Consider the following 18,176-nt stretch of genomic DNA (forward strand, 5'->3'; position numbering starts at 1 on the left):
AAACCAACCCCAATACACCTGGGTAGGGTCGAACCAGACATTCATAAGTTATTCTTATAAAGTTCAAACTAGAGCAGGGGTCTCCAACCTTTTTTTAAGAGATGGCTACCTGAAGATATAAAATCATCTAGGGGGCTACTAGCTTATAAAATACTTTGATGCATGTGATGCATTATTTTTAGGCTCACAGGACCAAATTATTTTTTCTTTCACATAATTTTGCACTTGAATATATAAACTCACAACACGTGCTAATAACATTTCATGATGATTTAGTACTTGGCCGATCCCTATAAGCACAGATTTATCAACTATCCTGAGCATTATTGTTGATCCCTGTGTTTGGCGGGCACCATACAGAGTTCTACCCGCGGGCACCACTTTGGAGACCACTGCACTAGTGGCTGAGTAACTACTAGCTAGTTTGTAACTAACTCTGTATGTTATTCGGTTGCACCATTTGGTCTTAAGGCAGAACGTAGCTAGTAGTTCGTAAGCGCTCAATAAAGTTCTGTGTAGTCCCATAATATGACGTTTACCTTTAATAGTCCACTCCAAGCCTTTAAATTCGTGAGAAAAGCTGTATTGAAATGTTGTGAATTTCAAAACATTCCTGATTTAGATGTATTTTACCTCACATAATAACGTTAGAAAAATGATTACATAGAATACTACCTATCATGAATATTTCAAGTTAGATTCATAAACAAATGCTGATTAAAAACAGTACAGCCTAAATCACGCAATAATAAATGACGTGCAATATGAGTGATTTTATTTTACTGCCAACCGCAAATAAAATATAAAAATGATTTTGTTTGTGCACAACACAGGTAAATACACACACACTACACACAACCGCTAAGACGGTTCTTGTTAGAATCGTCAAAAATCATAAATGTTATCACATAATGTTCTCTATTTAAAAAGGTAAGTGACTGTAAATGTCAGTATTGTCACTTATGTGATTAAGTTTTGAAGAATGTTGAGTAAAAAAAAATATTTTTAATCTGCATTTATTTTTTCACTTTGTTCAACCTAAAATATTTATTAAAATACCTATTATGTTATTCATGATTAGGTAGCATTTATATATTGTATTTAATAAAAAACTTATTCTACCGTAATTATGTGAGGTAAAACAAGTTTACATAAAGAACGTTTTGAAATACACAACACTTCAACACAACTTTTGACTTTTTCTCAGGAATTTAAAGGCTGCTATTGGAATATTAAACGTAAATGTCATATGCAACTACACATTAATTTACGGAGCACTTATGAACTACTAGCTACCTTCTGCCTGAAGACCAAATGGTGCAACCGAATAACAGAGTTAGTTACAAAGCCTCTAGTGTAAACTTTACGTTCTCATTTATGAAAGAACTTAAGAATGGCTGGTGCAACCCAACCCAGAACAGTTTTACTGTGAGCAAGTAGTTATTTCCTAGAGTCACTCTTTGTGATTTATGAGGCTGTACTAAGGTTTTCATCTATATCTGCTATTTGAATGTGCAAACTATTCACAGAAGTTGGTTCATTAAAATAACCTAGATAAAACTATCTTTTAGACAAGGACGACACCTGAAACGGTTGATTTGACAGTTGGCAGCCGTTTTACTGATCTTTTATTGCGTATGAATACTTTTGTCATTAACACCATTAAGAAAAACATCAACATGTTTATGTGCACAATGTAATAAAGCACCAGTTTCACATGACTTCTGATTCTAAAACTTGTTTTTGGAAAGATGCAAAGTAATATTTACTAAACGACACTTCTGAATTCAAGACAAGCAGGAAAATGTCTACCACATTTAATATACACACACTGTATATACAGCAAGTTCACCACATGAGCTGAAAAATGCCTTATTCTTACAGGAAATTTTAAGACAAACAACGCTCAACTTGATTACTCTCATCTGGACACACATGCCACTGAACAGTGGCATTAAAATATCTGTGTGTATGATTGCTGTCATTCATGTTATCAATACATACTTTCGAGACACTGATCACACACAGGGTTCAAGGAAGGATTGATTTCTGTACGTGGGAATATGCCATAGAAAATCAAATAAGAGCATTTTCAGCGTTAAAGTGTCTTATCAATGCAAGCCCGGAACAATCGTTTCTTCAACGAATACTATGTGACATTTACATTTAAGTAAACTCAAAGTTTCCACATTATTTTTTGGAATGATGTTTAAGGAAGCTTCATGCTTAGATGTCAGCGTCGGATCAGGAAAGAATGAGGGCTCGGCTTGGGGCGTGACACTTTAAAGAGCGAAGGTAACGTCTGGCTTTCTCCGTCATGATTAACTGGTCTTTTGTCCGGCCACATACAACAGTTTCCCAGGCTGGAGACATCTATCAGGAAAAGAACAGTAAATTGTGTAAATGATCACGTAATAATAAAAGAATTAATATGAAAACACGTTTGGTATTCTCTGATCTAACATCACTCACAGGCAAAGGAGAAACTGATTTTAATTCTGCAGACACGCATGTGTTGGTCGGCCCGCTCTCATTGGGTCCAAGAATAAATCCTTGATCCAGAAGGTTCTCCTCTTTCTTTACGAGAGGAAGTGACCGTGCTACTCGAGCCTACAATGGAATTCAAAACTGTCACATAATTCATACAGTGATATTAGCCAAATGGAGAATTTTAATTTGTCTGGTTTCTGTACCTTTTGAATCTCTTGTACCGAGGGTCTACATTGGTGTTTACGAGCAATAATGCTTTCGCTGCAGTCAATGACATCTAGAGCCAAAGATTTACGCACTTTCTTCATAGGAGGCCGATGCTGTATAAGTAAATAAAAGAAAATTAAACGATCAAAAAATATATCCCAGACTAGAAGTGGGTACATGAATACTTGTCACAATATCACAGATCAATCAAATCCCAGAGAGCATCCCTTACCATTTGTTTACGTTTTTTTCCAGTAGGAGTCCCATCCTCTACTATCAGCTCGATCCCCGCCTCACTGCGCAACACTTCTTTAAGGTCCTCCTCCAAATTTGGGGTCTGAGGCTTCAAAAGAGAAATACAAAAATGACGTTCAATATAGTACAGCTATATCAGTAGAACAGCAAACAAAAGGTCTAAAAAAACAATGTGACGACATGTGATTTCATTGATTGTTTTTTTCTCACCAGTGGCCGTAAGGGGCCGTATTTCTCCATTGCGTTTTTAAAGGGCGTGGGCGTGCGTGGTGTTGTGTCCAGGTAAGACTTGTGATTTGGCGTGATAAACCTACAAAGACAAAAACCATGACTGTCAGGAAACTTGAGCAAACATGGTTTAATTGAAAGGTGAGGATTCGAAAACGCACAGAGAGTTTTCCTTCTGAGTGAGTGGGGTTTTATCACGGTGAAGAGGGGTCGTGACCATGGCTTTCTGACTGCACACAGGAGTGGATGTAAGTGAAGGATTCTCCAGGTCTAGAGTGTCCTGCTTGGTCCACATATTAAGGAACTGAAGAACATATAATTATTAAATATAGTTATTGATAATGAAATACATTATCAGTTCAAAACACTACTTCAGTGTTGACGGTACCTGTGAAGGAGAGAAGGGCAGGATCTTCACTGGTGTGCTTTTTGGGGTCATTGAGTCGTTGGGGTCCGGGGAAAGAGCGATTCGCCGACGACTGCGTCGACTCAAGATCGACGGAGGTGTGGCTCCGCCCGGTGAGATGGGGATGAGCTCCCCTTTACTGCCCTTGCTGAGCTCCTGCAGGGTGCTTCCCTCCAGACGAAACTGCAGAAGCTCGGAACTCTGACTCTCCTCCGGCAGGTCAAAGTCTGACATCGTACACCAGCCTTCAAGATCCTTCAGAGAGAAAAATCGCTTTTATTATCAGCCATGTGACAACACAGCATACCAGGGTCATTCCTCACGATCGAAGAACTCAAACCAAGCTCACAAGTGTTTTTAAGACTTACCCCATCCATAAGTTCCATCACCTCCTTTAGTGTAGGGGCGGCCGAGGGTGAGAGGAAACCCGAGCTGTCCATGACCCAGGTGGACACGTTAGGGTCTCCAGACGTATCAGCTTCACTTCCAGGGTTTTTTTGAGCTTTGGGTGTCTTGGGAGATGCAGTTTTGGTAGGAGCGGTGCTTGCTTTCTCATGTACATCAGGATCCTATAAATGACAATAGTGTTAGAAACACCAGTTATCTGTTTGGAGCGTCGGACTGAATTCAATTAGATTTATAAAACGCTTTTCACAATTTTGCAGTGTTGCAAACATGTATTTAGGCAATAGTTACTGTAGTTAAGAGATAAAATTAATCGGATAATTCTCTTCATAGTAGAAATAAGTGCTGTGTATCAGTTTTTTTTTTAATGGACTGTATATTATTAGTACTCACTGTAGAATGAATCAAAAATGATTTCTATGTAGAAAAATCTATATGCATCTATGAGTGGAAAGACTGAGTTTCTGGCCAATGAAATAGACAGGCATCAGAAATAGATGTCATATCATTCAAAGGCTTGTAACATAATTTAGAGACAATGAAACATTAAGCGAATAAGCATGATGGTGCCATTACGTCTAATTATGTAAATTAACCAAATCTCCTTTTTTATACCCAGACTGTAAACTGTGTAGTTGCAGTTTTACAACAAGCACAGTGTTAACAAAATATCAGTGACCATATTTAATATCATGGTTACTTTCGCCGCATTATTTACACTATTTTGATTCGACATCATAGCATAAAACATGTGGAATGACCTCGAAATTTCTTCCTCATCATCATTACAAATGTCCTGTCCAAACCCAAAAATCACTTCATTTCCAGTCAGAAGTTGTAGTTAAATTGAAGAAACATGAACACGCTGAAGATTTGAGATGTGTAATAAATTCTTATACCCTCTTTATTATCTGGATTGGAATTCCCTCAGTGGATCCATCATAAGAGAGCTCCACCTACAAAAACACAAAAAAAACGTTCAATCAAAAACCTTCAACTGTTTAGTTTCAGAATATGAACTCATCTGGTTGCAAATACCTGTTCTTGACTGGTCTCTTCAGATACCATCTCTTCATTCTCCGTTTGATGGATCATATGAAGTGTTGGGTCCACCCCAGTATAATAACCTGTTTCAACTTTACGCTTAATGGTAGAGTTCCAGTGGTTTTTAACAGCGTTGTCCGTTCTGAAAAAAAATGACCTTTTATTCAACTGAACGTCACACATTTGTGTGAATTGAACTGAATTTAATAACTTAATATATATTGTTTTTAAAAGCTCTAATCAGTTCACCCCCCACAAAATCGTTACTGTAGAGTTTTGTGCTTAAATATCTGCTTAAAAAACCTGCTTTGCAACAATGAGTATGAGTACTTGTAAGCATGAATATAAAGACGCATCCTAATTCAACAACCTTCCAGGAAGTAGTTTGGCAATCTCCGCCCAGCGGTTGCCCAGCACACAGTGGGCCTTGAAGATGATGAGATCTTCTTCTGGAGTCCAGGAGGACTTCTTCACGTCTGGATTGAGGTGGTTGTGCCAGCGTTCTCTGCATTGCTTTCCAAGACGACCCTTCAGGTGCTTGGCCACCATCGCCCACTGCTTGTTGCCATACTTTTTCACCAGTTCAATCACCTGGACACGTAACACATTCAACTTATATGCAGGGGTTTTAACCAATGATTTGTTCAATCAGTTGTCAATCATTCATAATGTCGTTCTGATGTTAATGTTCATAAAAATGTTCGTATTTTCTAAATGTTAGTTGGTACGAAAAAAGGTTCACCTGCTCCCCACCACGTGTAAATGGTGCACTCAAACGTTCTGTATTATTTATGACAAACTGATTACACTTCACTTTGATGACCTGTGTATCATAATGATATTTCACGAGTTCCTTCGCCCTGTCTTTTTTGGGGGCTTTTAATCTTTGTCTGTGTAAAACGCAGATCTCATCAGTGTCCCTTTTAACACAGCTGTCCAATCACAGTGGAGGAGTGTCTGATCAAACAGTACATGACCAACTATCACACTCATACATCACAACAATGTTAAAGGGATAAGTACTTAAAGGGATACTTCACCCAAATATGAAAATTCTGTCATCATTTACTCACATTCGAGTTGTTCCAAATCAGTATAAATGTCTTTGTTCTGATGAACACAGAGAAAGATATTTGGAAGAATGCTTATAACCAAACAGATCTTGCCTCCCATTGACTTCCAAAGCATGACAATTTCTTTAATTTTGTTTTATTCTGTTGAACACAAAAGTGAACATTTTGAAGAATGTACAACAGCAAACAGTTCTAGGGCACTTTTGACAACTATTGTTTTTTTCCCACTATGAGAGTCAATGGGTGTCAAGATTTGTTTGGTTACAAGCATTCTTCCAAATATATTTTTCAGTGTAAATCCGAACAAAGACATTTATTCAGATTTGGAACAGTGTTGGGTAAGTAACTCTGAAAAAGTAATTTATTACAAGTAACTAATTACATATTCAATAGTGCACATAGTACAAATTACTCTCTACAAAAAGTATTTAATTACTTATGGAGTGTATGCATTGGCATTTCTTCCCACGTGAACACACCTGGACATGCCCCCCTTTAGCGCCAGGACATGTTAACCTGTGTTATATTGAATATAACAGTGTTTAGTTCAATTACATCAGAAGTAACTGTAATTAAATTACAGATAAAATAAGAGTAATCCCTTAAAAAATCAAATTACAGTAACTAATTACTCTGTAACTGGTTACACCTAACACTGATTTTGAACAACTCAAAGGTGAGTAAATGATAACAGAATTTTCATATTTGGGTGACGTATCCTTTTAACATTGCTGGTTATTGCATTTTTATCTTCATTAATAATCTTCAAAATAAGATGCTCATGACATGTTAATTCCGTGGATATTTCTAATCAGAGCAACCAACGTGTCTCAGCGCAGTGCATTCAAAATGTTCTCAAGCGCAACCAGCTGGTTATTTTCAGAAGAGCACCAGGCATTATTCAGCTGGCTTGTTTGGACACTTGTTTATTTATTAATAGGCATAAAGCCTTTTTTGCAATATAACATGCAAAACATGAGAATGGAATCCAGAGGATTCCAGCATTCCTAGATACATAATTTGCGTAGCTGTAATTCATAGGTGGGGTTATGCCAATTAGGAATGAGCCTGTATGCGCACGCCTTTTTTACGAATGATTGGTATTCATTACTATCAAACCTGACTTTACAAAGTATTTGTGAGTATATTTTGAGTTTAGGAGAGATCCGTTTTATGCATTAATCACTCATTTTATTTACGAATGTTTCATGAAAGAGACCCGTCCACGAAAAAAAAGCAATGGATAGGAACTTGTGAAGTATCATTATGATACACAGTGCATTAAAGTCCAGTGAACTCAGTTTGTACAAAAAAAAACACAAGTGAATGTTTTAAGCACCATTTACACATGGTCGAGAGCAGGTGTCATTTTTTTTCATACAAACTAAAATTTGGAAAATTTGTATGAATCCGAAAATTTATGTCAGAACGAGCAGAACAGATGTTTGTGGAAATCATCTGTGAGACCCATAAACAAGCAAAAATGAAACATTGCTAGAAAAATGTATCTTTTACTTCTGCCGTGTAGACAACACACCGATTTTTGTTTACACTTGTGTTTGAACCCAGTAAACAGTCACTTTTGCAGTTTGAGTTGTTACAAACAGAAGAACAAATGATTTATTTATATAATTCGTTCGGAAATGTGTATCACGCTATCACTGAGTTTTTTGACCTAAAGGGTCAAGAAGACCAATCACAGCGCTTGCGGAACGCATTGAGGCGCATCCCTGAGTAGGCTAAAGCATAGGTCTGACGCATAAGTAAAAATCCCCCTTAAATTTGCAGAACAACTTCTGCAACACCGAAAGTGAACTGCGATCTGAAATAGGATTCTCTAATATACACAATTAGCTTTATTGCTCTTTTGTGTGGATATTATACCTTCTCGTCCTCTTCTCTAGTCCAAGGTCCTTTGACAAGATCTGGATCCAATACTTTGAACCAGCGATGCTGACACTGATGCTCTGAACGATTCTGAAGAAACAAGTGTTTGTATTTAAACTCGTCAAGATAGTTTCTTCGATAGATGTCATTCAGAATCCGCGTCAATCTTAAATGGATTATTGTGAAAGGAAATACTTACAGGTAAAAAGCTTGCAATGTATTTCCAATCATTTGGTTCGACCCTCAGAACCAGTTTTCGCAGCTTATCGTCCTAAAAAACACAAATAAGAAAAGCAGGTCAACCAGGTATCCTCTGTGGATTAAATACATGTCTTGTTTGAGTTTTAAATTGGGAGTGTTCAGAATTCTAGCAAATAAAATGATGATAAATAAAAGACATGGTTTATGTTAGTAACAATACCTCCTCTTGTGTCCACTTGATTTTCACTTTCCCACAATCCTTTTGGTCAGCCACATCTGAATCTGTGTCTTGACACATGGCCTCCTCTTCATCCTCGCTGTTCACACAAACACAACAAACTGTATTGAGACTGTAGGCCAACACACAGTCTACTGGTCATCAAATACTGCCAACAATGTGTTGAGGACACTCCGACACCAGTCCTGTTTGCTAAACGATGTTTATTTGGCCTAATGCTGGATGGGAAGCTCGTTTTAACTTGACGCAGTGATGAATAAATAAGTTGATGATTGTAAACGATCACTTTTGTGTAACAAACTCGACATCTACTAGCAGAGCTGGCTAATATGTGGCATGTCATACATACATGTCACTCAAAATGTGTTGCATATTTATTTCTCTAAAACTTGCATACAGCGAAGGACCTCACATTAACTTTCTTTACATCAACGCTGGTTGTACGTTTTAATGATAATATAATGTTGAAAACAAACGATCGCCGATGTGTTGCAAGCTGTCTTATTGTTCTTTCACTAACGTTGACTTAGGCGGGTTGAATGCAACCCATTCAAGCTTTGTTGTTAAAGACGTCTACAACTCTCTGCGTTATGTCGAAGTCACATTCAGTGGCAACTGTGTTTCTATTAACTGAGATCTATTCGAACGCATTCAATGTATGAAAAGAAAACATAACTTTGTGTACTTACCCGCGCGCCCACCACGACATTTCCCCGTGTGTTTATCAATTGCGCTAATAAAACAGATCTTTAAAAGGATGTGGTGCTCCAGACACACTACGACAAAAACATCTGTGATGTTATTAAGAATGTCGATCAAATACAAGACACTTTATAATATAAAAACAGCAGCGGAGCTCAACAGTATCACAGCTGCTCCTCCGCGCTCAAGTTTCTATCTCGCGCTTCTTTTCACATCCATTCCCGCGGGTGACGTCAGCGGGCAGAGGCTGCGCGCGCACGTTCAGAAATGTTAGATATTTCTTCTCCTTTTCTGACAAGAGCGCGCCCATTTAGAAAAACCACCATATTAAACAAGATTAGTTTATTGTATTTTTTACATTTCATATGTTTCATGTTTTCTGAACAAAATACATTATATTTGTAATTCCCATATCTTCTGAAAGGAAGTGTCTGTCAAGCTGCGTGGCAACATTCTTAAGTGTTTGTAACTGTAATCAATTTTGATTTGAATATGTTTATATTTCTACATTTTTTTATTCAGCAGACGCTTTTATCCAAATGTTGCAAACAGAGTTTTTATAATAATAAAAATACATCGTTAGCCATGTTAAACAAGGGAAATTGAGGGTTAATGTAATGGCCATAATACTGAAGCGAGATGTGGTTAAATTCTTAATTTATGTCTTTTACTAACGGTAAACTAACGGTAAAAATACAAAATGTTATATGCTTTACAACTTGTAAGTCGCTTTGGATAAAAGTGTCTTCCAATTAAATAAATGCGAATGTAAATGTTGCTGCACAGACCAATGGACGTATGACATCATAGTATCGCGAGAACGATCTGGTCTTCACTTGCTCTCCCGGTACTTTGATGTCATACGTGGATCGGTGTGCAAAGGCTTATAAACTCGCAGAATGGCTGAAACCGCTTACGGCACATTAAATGGTTACGATGCAGTTATAGTTCTAATGTTATAGCAAAACAATTTTCATAAAAAATATGTTACAAGTGTTTTAAAAGAGAGTTATTAGCCTGAAGAAATACCTATAAATGACGTAATCAGGCACAGCTATAAATACAAGCTGCATCCAATTAACCCCAAACCTTCCTCATGGATTCAGGACCAGACAGATCTGGTAATTTCTCAATTTATGAAACCCTCTCAAGCGTAATCTCTCTGTGTCTTAGTCGTATATAAGGTCTAAATGCACTGAATTCAACATTTTATTTTTTAGAACTGACCCGGAGTTATGAGGGCACATCACTGTCAGACCTTGACAAAGGCTTTTATACAGATCAAAGCATATCGCTTTCTGTGGTTTCATCCGATGGTCTCTTAAAACCAAGTAAAGGTGTTGTTCTAGAGTATTTAGATCCTAACTCTACAGTTTTATCACGACTGAACTACTCCATTAATATTTTGTCACCTCTGGTTGCTGTCAGCAAAAACATTCTCTCCCCGGGCAACACCCTAAATACAGATTTAAGCAGTCCGGTGGAAGGCAAGTCCTCCACACCCTACGAGAGGGTAAAATTTCAAAAGCCCATGTCTGCTGACTCGCTGGACCTGTCGTGTGTTGACCTGACCACCACGCACCCTTCATGGGAGGTGTCCTTTGTGAAGCCCGTCATGGAGAGTCCAAAGTCATGCTTGGAGTCCTCATGGAGTCCAATTAACCCATCAGCACCCCCTGATGTGTCAATGATATGGTCAGGAACATCGCCTCATCAACATGTTTCAGAGGAGCTTCAGCGCTCTTGGAAAGAAATGGTGAAGTCCGGTCAAGTTCCTACGATGTCTGAGCTCCGAGATGAACAGCAGAGTTATTCAAACTTGGCCATTTGATATTTTAGGTATGTATGTTCATTTTAAGTGATCAAATGTTAATCTTTGATTTTCATTTTGATATTTTTTTTGACAGGCATCATGACGTTTTCCAGAATGGGACCATCACATATGTAAATGTATACTATAAATGTATTTATACTCCATGTAAATGGGTTTAAAAATAAAGTGAAGTGCAATTAAAAAAACTGTTTAAAACTGATGGACTGTACTGACCATATGGGAATGTAGACACTAAATGGTAGATTTATTTGCCTGGTATTTAGTGGTATATCTTTTTTGACCATTCCATCTTTGCAGTATTAGGCTGCTGAATACTGTCCCAAACATTTGAACATTAAACTTGACCATAATACAAAAGGCATCTTTAATGCTTTTAATGGGAAAACGATGGATAAAAATCAGAAAACTTTTAGACATTGGATTAGTGACCCAGAAAGTGTTGATTCTTCTTTTTATATATATATTTCACAAAAAAATCCAGGTTTAAATGACATGCACATGTGTATACATTTGTTCAACCATAGGAAAACATCGCTATTGCAAATCTTGACATTTATTAACAAAACTATGAAAGTAGTTGTGTAGTCAATGTGGCAAACAGGCATGTGTAGTGTCAGAGACTGAATTCTGATAAACCATGTGTTCTGATAAACCACTGTTGTTGGACTGCAACCGTACTAATTACATAAGAATCACTGCTTTAGTGGTATTTTGTATATGTATAAAAACAAACCATTTTTTTTCAAAAACTGGTCACTGCCACATGACTACTGACTTCAGAATACGTTGAACCGCGATTCTGTTGTGTCAATATCATGTTCCTTGAGAAAATGAAGAAAAAATAAGTTTCAGTTCAAATCTGTCACTTTGGACCAAATAAATGGGAAAGTAACATGGAAGATGTTTTACTCACTTCGTTGAGCTTCTTGAACTCCACCACCTGGAAGAAGACATGTTCCAGTAAGTGCTTTGCTTCTCTCTTGTCCTTGTCTAAATTACCTGTTACTCCTAAAATGTCTCCACATTTACGCACGTAGAACTCAAGATCATCATCAGTACCTGAGGAGAAATGAGATCCATTAATATTATAGGTATATAATAAGTGACTGTATGGTTGCACAACAATTCTATTTATTTATTTGTCATTACTTTAAAGGTAAAACAGGTATTTTGTGTGGGCTAACTACGTGCCACATTCCTTGTGTAAATTACGAACAAAAAACACGTTTAAATGAGGACCTTTTGGGCAATGGGACCGAGATGGAATGCTGTAATTTTTCACAGCAGTCGATTGCAAATAGTTGTTTAGGCCTTCTACGGTCATTCTGAGATGGAAGACTGCCAAATCCCAAACTCACATTTATTTGAGAGCTGAGCCAGTCTGACTTTCTCTGAAGAAAAAGTCTCGTCGAGGTCGAAAAGGTCGAGCATGGGTGGTGGCAGATCCCGAAAAGCCGGCTGAAAGACCTGAACACAACACAAAGACTCAGTGAAGGTGGACTGTTTTACATGACAACTGTAGAAACACGAAGACTGTATATCAGTGTTATCTACTGAACCTTGTGTTTGCAGCTTATTATATACAGATAAGAATGGACACGCTGCTGGTGCTGTATCACGTTATTCAAGACTCAAAATAAGTTTGTAAGCCTCAATGCCAGGATATTTTTTATGATAAAAGGAAAAGCATGCAGCTTTGAAACGCTGCGGACATCAGCTGAATATTCTCAGGAAATATAATGTAGGGCAAGTCTTTGAAATTCAAAGGTATAGAAAGCCTTAAATACTGACAAAGGGGTTTAGACATATTTCTTTCTTTCTTTCCCAAGTGTAACAAGTAAACACAACTTTGCATGAATCCACAGGGTAATGTGTGAGAAGGGAAACAAACTCACAGCCGGTTGCAGAGGGGGCAGAGGGGTTTCAAACTGTGGTGTGATCAGCTGCAAAGGTTCGTGTTTGACATTCAACTGCTTGTAAGCACTAAAAATACAAATATAAAACGATAATTTAAAACAGTTCAAAATGTCGACATGTTTTAGTGGCTGAAAGCAGGTTCTTACTCAATGACTGAGGGAAGAGTGTTTGTATGCAGCCTCAGAAGTGATGTGTCGAAGAGAGAGGTGAAATCTCGCGGGTTCTCGTCTCCCTCCTGCAGACACACCCTCAGTCTGTCGGACAGACAACCTGTGTCTGGCAGCATGGTGTAATCTGTGATCTACTCGAAACAAAGACAAGGCTTCTGTTCCAAAACTTGTAACTCAATTAATAAGTGTTGAGTTAGCAGTGCAAACATCATGGGTTCCCAGACATATTTGTGAATATTTATACATTGAACACACTTGGAATAAAACTGTATGCCAAATAAATAAATGTAATTGACCAATGACCTGTCTAAAAGCACGTGGTGAAAACTAAAGCGACTACATAGCACACAAATATGTTATAAAGTATCCAGTTTATGATTGGCTACTGCAAAACTCGTCGTAATAATATTCAAGAAAAAAAAGTACTAATTCTCACAAAATGGAATACCATGCATGTGTATTTGGCTTTCTCCAACTAAACACAATATTCTAGTTTTTTGTAATGCTATTCAATGGTGTCCAACATCCAACAAAGCTTTCTCATCATAAAAGTAATCTATAAAACAAAGTGGATAAAAAAAGTATTTTTGAAGCGAAACAACAGGTTTGTGTAAGAGAAATAATCACGTTTCAAAAATTACAGTTGGCTTCAAGGTAGCGGTCATCCATTCACACATTCACTAGGGATTTGAATGTGTGACCCCTGACCTTTAACAAATATATCATTAAGCTCACAAATGCAGAAGTAGACACACAAAAACAAAAGACCGGTTATAAATGACATGTCTATAATGACAACAATTTACTTCCATATGACATTCAACTTTTGTTGTAAACAATTCAGCGATTATGTGCTTTTAACAAGAGCTCTTCTGTGTGCACAGACTTACAACCATCATTTCAATGACAATTAATATTTAGTTAACAAAAGTTTTTAGTAAATTAGTTTTTGTAAGATGAACTGGAGTTGAAAAGATTGCTTTATGATGATGTAAGCGCTTTTTGGACCGTCAACAGGTTTAAGACAATTCAATGCCATTACAAACACTGAGAAAACCTAGACATTATTTACAACATCTCAGTTTGTCTTCAGCTAAAGAAAGTCTGGAATGACATGAGAATGAGTAATGCTGAGGGAATTAATCCTATTCATTTATCCTATTCCTTTACCCCACAAAAACGATTAATTCTGCTGCATAAGAAACCTGACCTCTATGTCAAAATATGTTTAGATTTGTTAATAAATATATAGCAATCCATATATGTGAACCTAAACTCATAATTAATTCCAATATTGTTCAACAATAACTTTCTGGATTTTTTTCTTTGAGAATGTGACAGAAACATGGTGTCCTAGCAGGTAGTATAAGTTGCCTGACTTTTGGCACAGCATTTGAATCAAGAATGCACCTAAAAAAAGCCTTAAAGGGGTAATGTAGTCAGACTGAATGTATTTATAATGATGAGTGGATTATAGAAACACTAGTTAACATTAGCATTAACTAACAGGAACGAACATTGAACAGTACAATTTTTTCAGCATGTTTTACTCTTTGTTGATACAAATACAGTTGCTCATTGTTTGTTTATTGTGCATGAACCAAAGTTAGGAAATACGACTTTTGAATAACAGATTAAAAAAAGAACTAATGTTAACATATGGAAGTGTACTTTAAAGTGTTAGCCAAGTAACTAGTGCAAGAGCCTACCTCTGGGTCTTCTGCATCTATCTGGTTAAGATGAATGTTATCTGTTGTAAGCCACTGGAAAACAACATCCTGTAACAGAGCATATTTTTATTATCACACAGTACAATAACAACAAAAGTAACATATATGTTTTAGAATTTTCTTCAAAGACTAGGTAGGTAAGGTTTGCCTGTGCACAACCTATTTATTACTTCAGCATGTTATCATGTGGTTGTTAGGGTGTTGCTAAGGTGTGTATATAAGCGCTGTCAAACGATTAATCATGATTAATTTATCACATCCAGAAAAAAGTTTGTGTTACCTAATATACAGTATGTCTGTTTACCAATATTCATTTTGTATGGATGCGATTAATTGTTTACAGCCGTAGTATATATATATATATATATATATATATTTTTTTTTTTTTTTTTACAGTGGTAAAACTTATGCCCTAGCTAGCCCTAGTTAACTTTGAATCTTACCATTATTTTACTATTCTCCTCCTTGTCCAGATACTGGTCACTGAACATGTGACATGAGCCAAGAACTGCCAACTTGCCAGCATTCTTTATAGACAAAGTAAAACATGAAATAAAGTCAAATGTATGTAAGCAAATTGGGGTCTCAGTTTAGCTACATGATAATATTGAGCGTACACACCTTGGCATGATGGAAAGCAAGAACAGGCCTGTTGAGTGGAAAACACACGGAGCCAGTGGACAGGACGGCTACAGCAGGCTTTATCACATTTAATGTGGCTCCATACGGGTATACGAATGTAAGTGCTCTGTTGAATCATACAAAAACAAACTGGGTGAACTTCATGATATTGATAATGGCCTTCCTTTATTTTTTTTGAGTATGCACACTTAAACCACAAATATCTATTTTTTTTGCAAGCTAGTAGCTATCGGTAAAAACATCCTCAACAACATATACAGATATTTAAGAGGCTCCGCTCAAGCTTACCGTGAATTATTCGCTGTATTTTCTTCATCAATGACCCCTGTGGCCACTTTGCCAGCCGCCCGACTTATCTCCCTGAAAGAAAAGAGAAAAGCTAATGATCTACAGTTCTAAAAAGGTACTTTTAAAAATGTTTTAATATAAACAGTAGACGTTTTAATTCTGTATTGCTGTATAGTAAATTTGTTTCTGTATGTGGTTCCATATAAATGTTTCTTGTATTATATTGTCATATGTTGTATTATTAATTACTTGTATACCTCCTCCTTCATATACTCATTTTCAATATTTATGAATTTCTTTTTTTTGTGTGGGTGTTTTACACTTTCTATTTATTGTTTTTGTAGGTTTCATATTTACTGTCAGGAAAGCGCAAATAACATTTGATACGATTTGCATTGTTAGGTCACAACATTTTTCATGTAGATTTGATTGTTTTGTTAACCTTACGGTTATTCTACCAACTGGAAATTGTGACAATAGCAGTGGAAATGTGAGACACAAACCTGTTCAGAACACCGTTGGACACCAGCGCTTCTTTTGGATGAAAGTATTTGTAATAGACATTTCTTACTACTGCATCTGCAAACGCAACATAACAACACATCACGTCAATGTATCATTAACTACATGGTCAGGAGACAATTTTTTTTTTAAATGATATACAATATGATTATATATTCTATTGTATAGACTCCAGTCTTCCCGTGACCCTGCATATGACCTGGAGGTATATCAAAGATAATAGATATTTACAAGATGCACCCTTGCATTTCCTCTGAATGGGGAAATAATCCAACCCCCAATAAAATGAAGGACGTCTTCTAGTTAAAACAGCCAATCGTTATTCGATAAAAATTGATGATTTTCTTGGCCGGTATGGCACAATTGATGTCCGGTTTAATTGCTGGTGGAAAATATGTTGTTTAATACCAAAAGTCCAGGAACTTTGACCATCTATACACTTACCGTTGTTGACCATAATGCCAAATTCTTCCAGAAGAAAGTTGATATTTGTGTCATACTTCATTTCTCCTCCTTCTCCGAGCATCACAAGCATACCTCCACCACTGACTAGATATTGCTTGAGAACCTCCAGCTGAATGAAACAGAACACAGCAGATATATCCAGCAGATCCAGCCATAATAAAGGCTCTTGATTAATTTTATTGAAGTGATCAAGCTATTTCGCAGGGGAAATCTTTCCCATCACACACATTCTCACCTCAGCCAAAGTGAACTTTTCCCGAGGACCTGTAGTGATCCACAACTTTACTCCTTGAAGTTTCTCAAATGTGAGCTCATCTTTAATGCTAAGAGAAACGTAACGTTATTCATTCACACTGCACTGTTGAAAAAAACAACATATGCTGGTTAGTGGTTTGTGATGGCCCTTAGCTGGTCACAGGCTGGTTTAAGCTGGTCCTGAACTTGTTCCCCCGCTCGTGACCATTTTAACCCAGCACATGAACAGCTTAAACCAGATACCATGCTTCTAAGCCTAGCTAACCAGCATATGCAGTTTTTTTTCAAACAGGTGTGAAGGTTACTGTATGATGACATACCCACGACAATCCATTATTTTCTTATTTCAAAAGGACACTGACATGAACACTGTGGCTTTACACATCTAAACATGACTCGTGCGATATGTTTCACCTTTGAATCTTCCATTGTGCTCTTAGTTTCTTCTGCAGGGACTTGTACCCAGAGTTGACTGTAAAGAGCTCTCGTTTGGATGCGTTGAAAATGATCATATTTCGCTGTTCTTTGTCCATGCTGGTATGCAGGTCTGGATCCACTATCTACACTTTAAACCCTGGTGAAGATGAAGAGACTGTCAGTGATGCAAAATCCATGTTTCTTTTATTCTGTCTGACTATTTCCTACTAGATATAAAGATTGAATAAATGGTGTATTTGCTCATAACAACGTCAACTATAAATGGCAGTAGCAAACACTTATCTTATATTTCACTGGTAAAAGTGGCTAAGCTAGCAAGCTAACGCTATCCGATAATACTAGATGATCAGCTGTTTTCGTCTGCTCAGAGAGCAACAGAACTCTGTTTAATGAGGTTTATGAAGTGACCTTGTTAATAAAATGCAAATGCATCTAAACGAACAAACATTACCGTTAACCTCACCATGTTTACGTGCCAGCTCTCGGTGCATTGTGGGTCTTTTGACAACACACCGTAACCATGGGCGCTTCCTCCATGGCAACAGTCGAGTTTTTTATAAACACCTAATATACAATAATAATTATTTAAAAAAAAACGTAAAATAACTACACGATTCAATTGCCTTACGGGGGTGTTCCATATCCAAAATATATCCAGTAATTTACTGTTTTAATGCACTTTTGTCTCTGTGTTTAAATATTTCAGACAAAAAAATGAACAAAACATGGAGCAACTCATGAATCTACAATTATCTAAATAAAACTTGTATTCAACATAA

The 18,176-nt window shown here is 37.0% G+C and overlaps 3 protein-coding genes across 4 annotated transcripts; 1 reads left to right on the forward strand and 2 right to left on the reverse strand.

Annotated features, from left to right (window-relative positions):
- Positions 1–11: 11 nt before the first annotated feature.
- On the reverse strand, positions 12–9,341 carry mybl2b (v-myb avian myeloblastosis viral oncogene homolog-like 2b). Its single transcript, XM_056735413.1, has 15 exons — positions 9,124–9,341; positions 8,417–8,513; positions 8,195–8,266; positions 7,993–8,085; positions 5,406–5,626; positions 5,030–5,177; positions 4,891–4,947; positions 3,955–4,155; positions 3,569–3,841; positions 3,342–3,484; positions 3,163–3,262; positions 2,930–3,040; positions 2,694–2,810; positions 2,473–2,610; positions 12–2,373 (listed from the first exon to the last, which is right to left on the reverse strand). Exons 1-15 carry the CDS (start codon positions 9,141–9,143, stop codon positions 2,245–2,247), a joined length of 1,920 nt encoding a protein of 639 aa, XP_056591391.1. The 5' UTR covers positions 9,144–9,341; the 3' UTR covers positions 12–2,244.
- Positions 9,342–10,018: 677 nt separating this feature from the next.
- On the forward strand, positions 10,019–10,967 carry si:ch73-303b9.1 (uncharacterized). Its single transcript, XM_056735534.1, has 2 exons — positions 10,019–10,257; positions 10,357–10,967. The coding sequence occupies exons 1-2, from the start codon at positions 10,233–10,235 to the stop codon at positions 10,965–10,967; spliced, it is 636 nt and encodes a 211-aa protein (XP_056591512.1). The 5' UTR covers positions 10,019–10,232.
- Positions 10,968–11,315: 348 nt separating this feature from the next.
- On the reverse strand, positions 11,316–18,176 carry ift52 (intraflagellar transport 52 homolog (Chlamydomonas)). 2 transcript variants are annotated; one of them, XM_056734881.1, is made up of 14 exons: positions 17,849–18,176; positions 17,374–17,533; positions 16,940–17,027; positions 16,684–16,813; positions 16,221–16,296; positions 15,718–15,789; positions 15,409–15,535; positions 15,231–15,314; positions 14,767–14,835; positions 13,034–13,188; positions 12,866–12,953; positions 12,329–12,437; positions 11,884–12,029; positions 11,316–11,791 (listed from the first exon to the last, which is right to left on the reverse strand). In XM_056734881.1, the coding sequence occupies exons 2-14, from the start codon at positions 17,490–17,492 to the stop codon at positions 11,747–11,749; spliced, it is 1,308 nt and encodes a 435-aa protein (XP_056590859.1). In that variant the 5' UTR covers positions 17,493–17,533; positions 17,849–18,176; the 3' UTR covers positions 11,316–11,746. The 2 variants fall into 2 exon arrangements, with proteins under 2 accessions (XP_056590859.1, XP_056590858.1); XM_056734880.1 differs by having other exon boundaries at positions 17,861–18,175.

Source organism: Triplophysa dalaica, chromosome 21, assembly GCF_015846415.1.
Source record: "Triplophysa dalaica isolate WHDGS20190420 chromosome 21, ASM1584641v1, whole genome shotgun sequence".
Classification (NCBI taxonomy): domain Eukaryota; kingdom Metazoa; phylum Chordata; class Actinopteri; order Cypriniformes; family Nemacheilidae; genus Triplophysa; species Triplophysa dalaica.

Coding starts and splice junctions, on each gene's coding strand:
- si:ch73-303b9.1 (XM_056735534.1), top strand. CDS start 10,233: ATGGATTCAGGACCAGACAGATCTG. Junction 10,258..10,356: donor TTCAGGACCAGACAGATCTG/GTAATTTCTCAA, acceptor TTTATTTTTTAG/AACTGACCCGGAGTTATGAG.
- mybl2b (XM_056735413.1), bottom strand. CDS start 9,143: ATGTCGTGGTGGGCGCGCGG. Junction 3,263..3,341: donor ACTCAGAAGGAAAACTCTCT/GTGCGTTTTCGA, acceptor TTGTCTTTGTAG/GTTTATCACGCCAAATCACA. Junction 3,041..3,162: donor ACGGCCCCTTACGGCCACTG/GTGAGAAAAAAA, acceptor TCTCTTTTGAAG/CCTCAGACCCCAAATTTGGA.
- ift52 (XM_056734881.1), bottom strand. CDS start 17,492: ATGGACAAAGAACAGCGAAATATGATCATTTTCAACGCATCCAAACGA. Junction 15,315..15,408: donor TTGCTTTCCATCATGCCAAG/GTGTGTACGCTC, acceptor TTGTCTATAAAG/AATGCTGGCAAGTTGGCAGT. Junction 13,189..14,766: donor TAGATGCAGAAGACCCAGAG/GTAGGCTCTTGC, acceptor TGTTTCGAGTAG/ATCACAGATTACACCATGCT.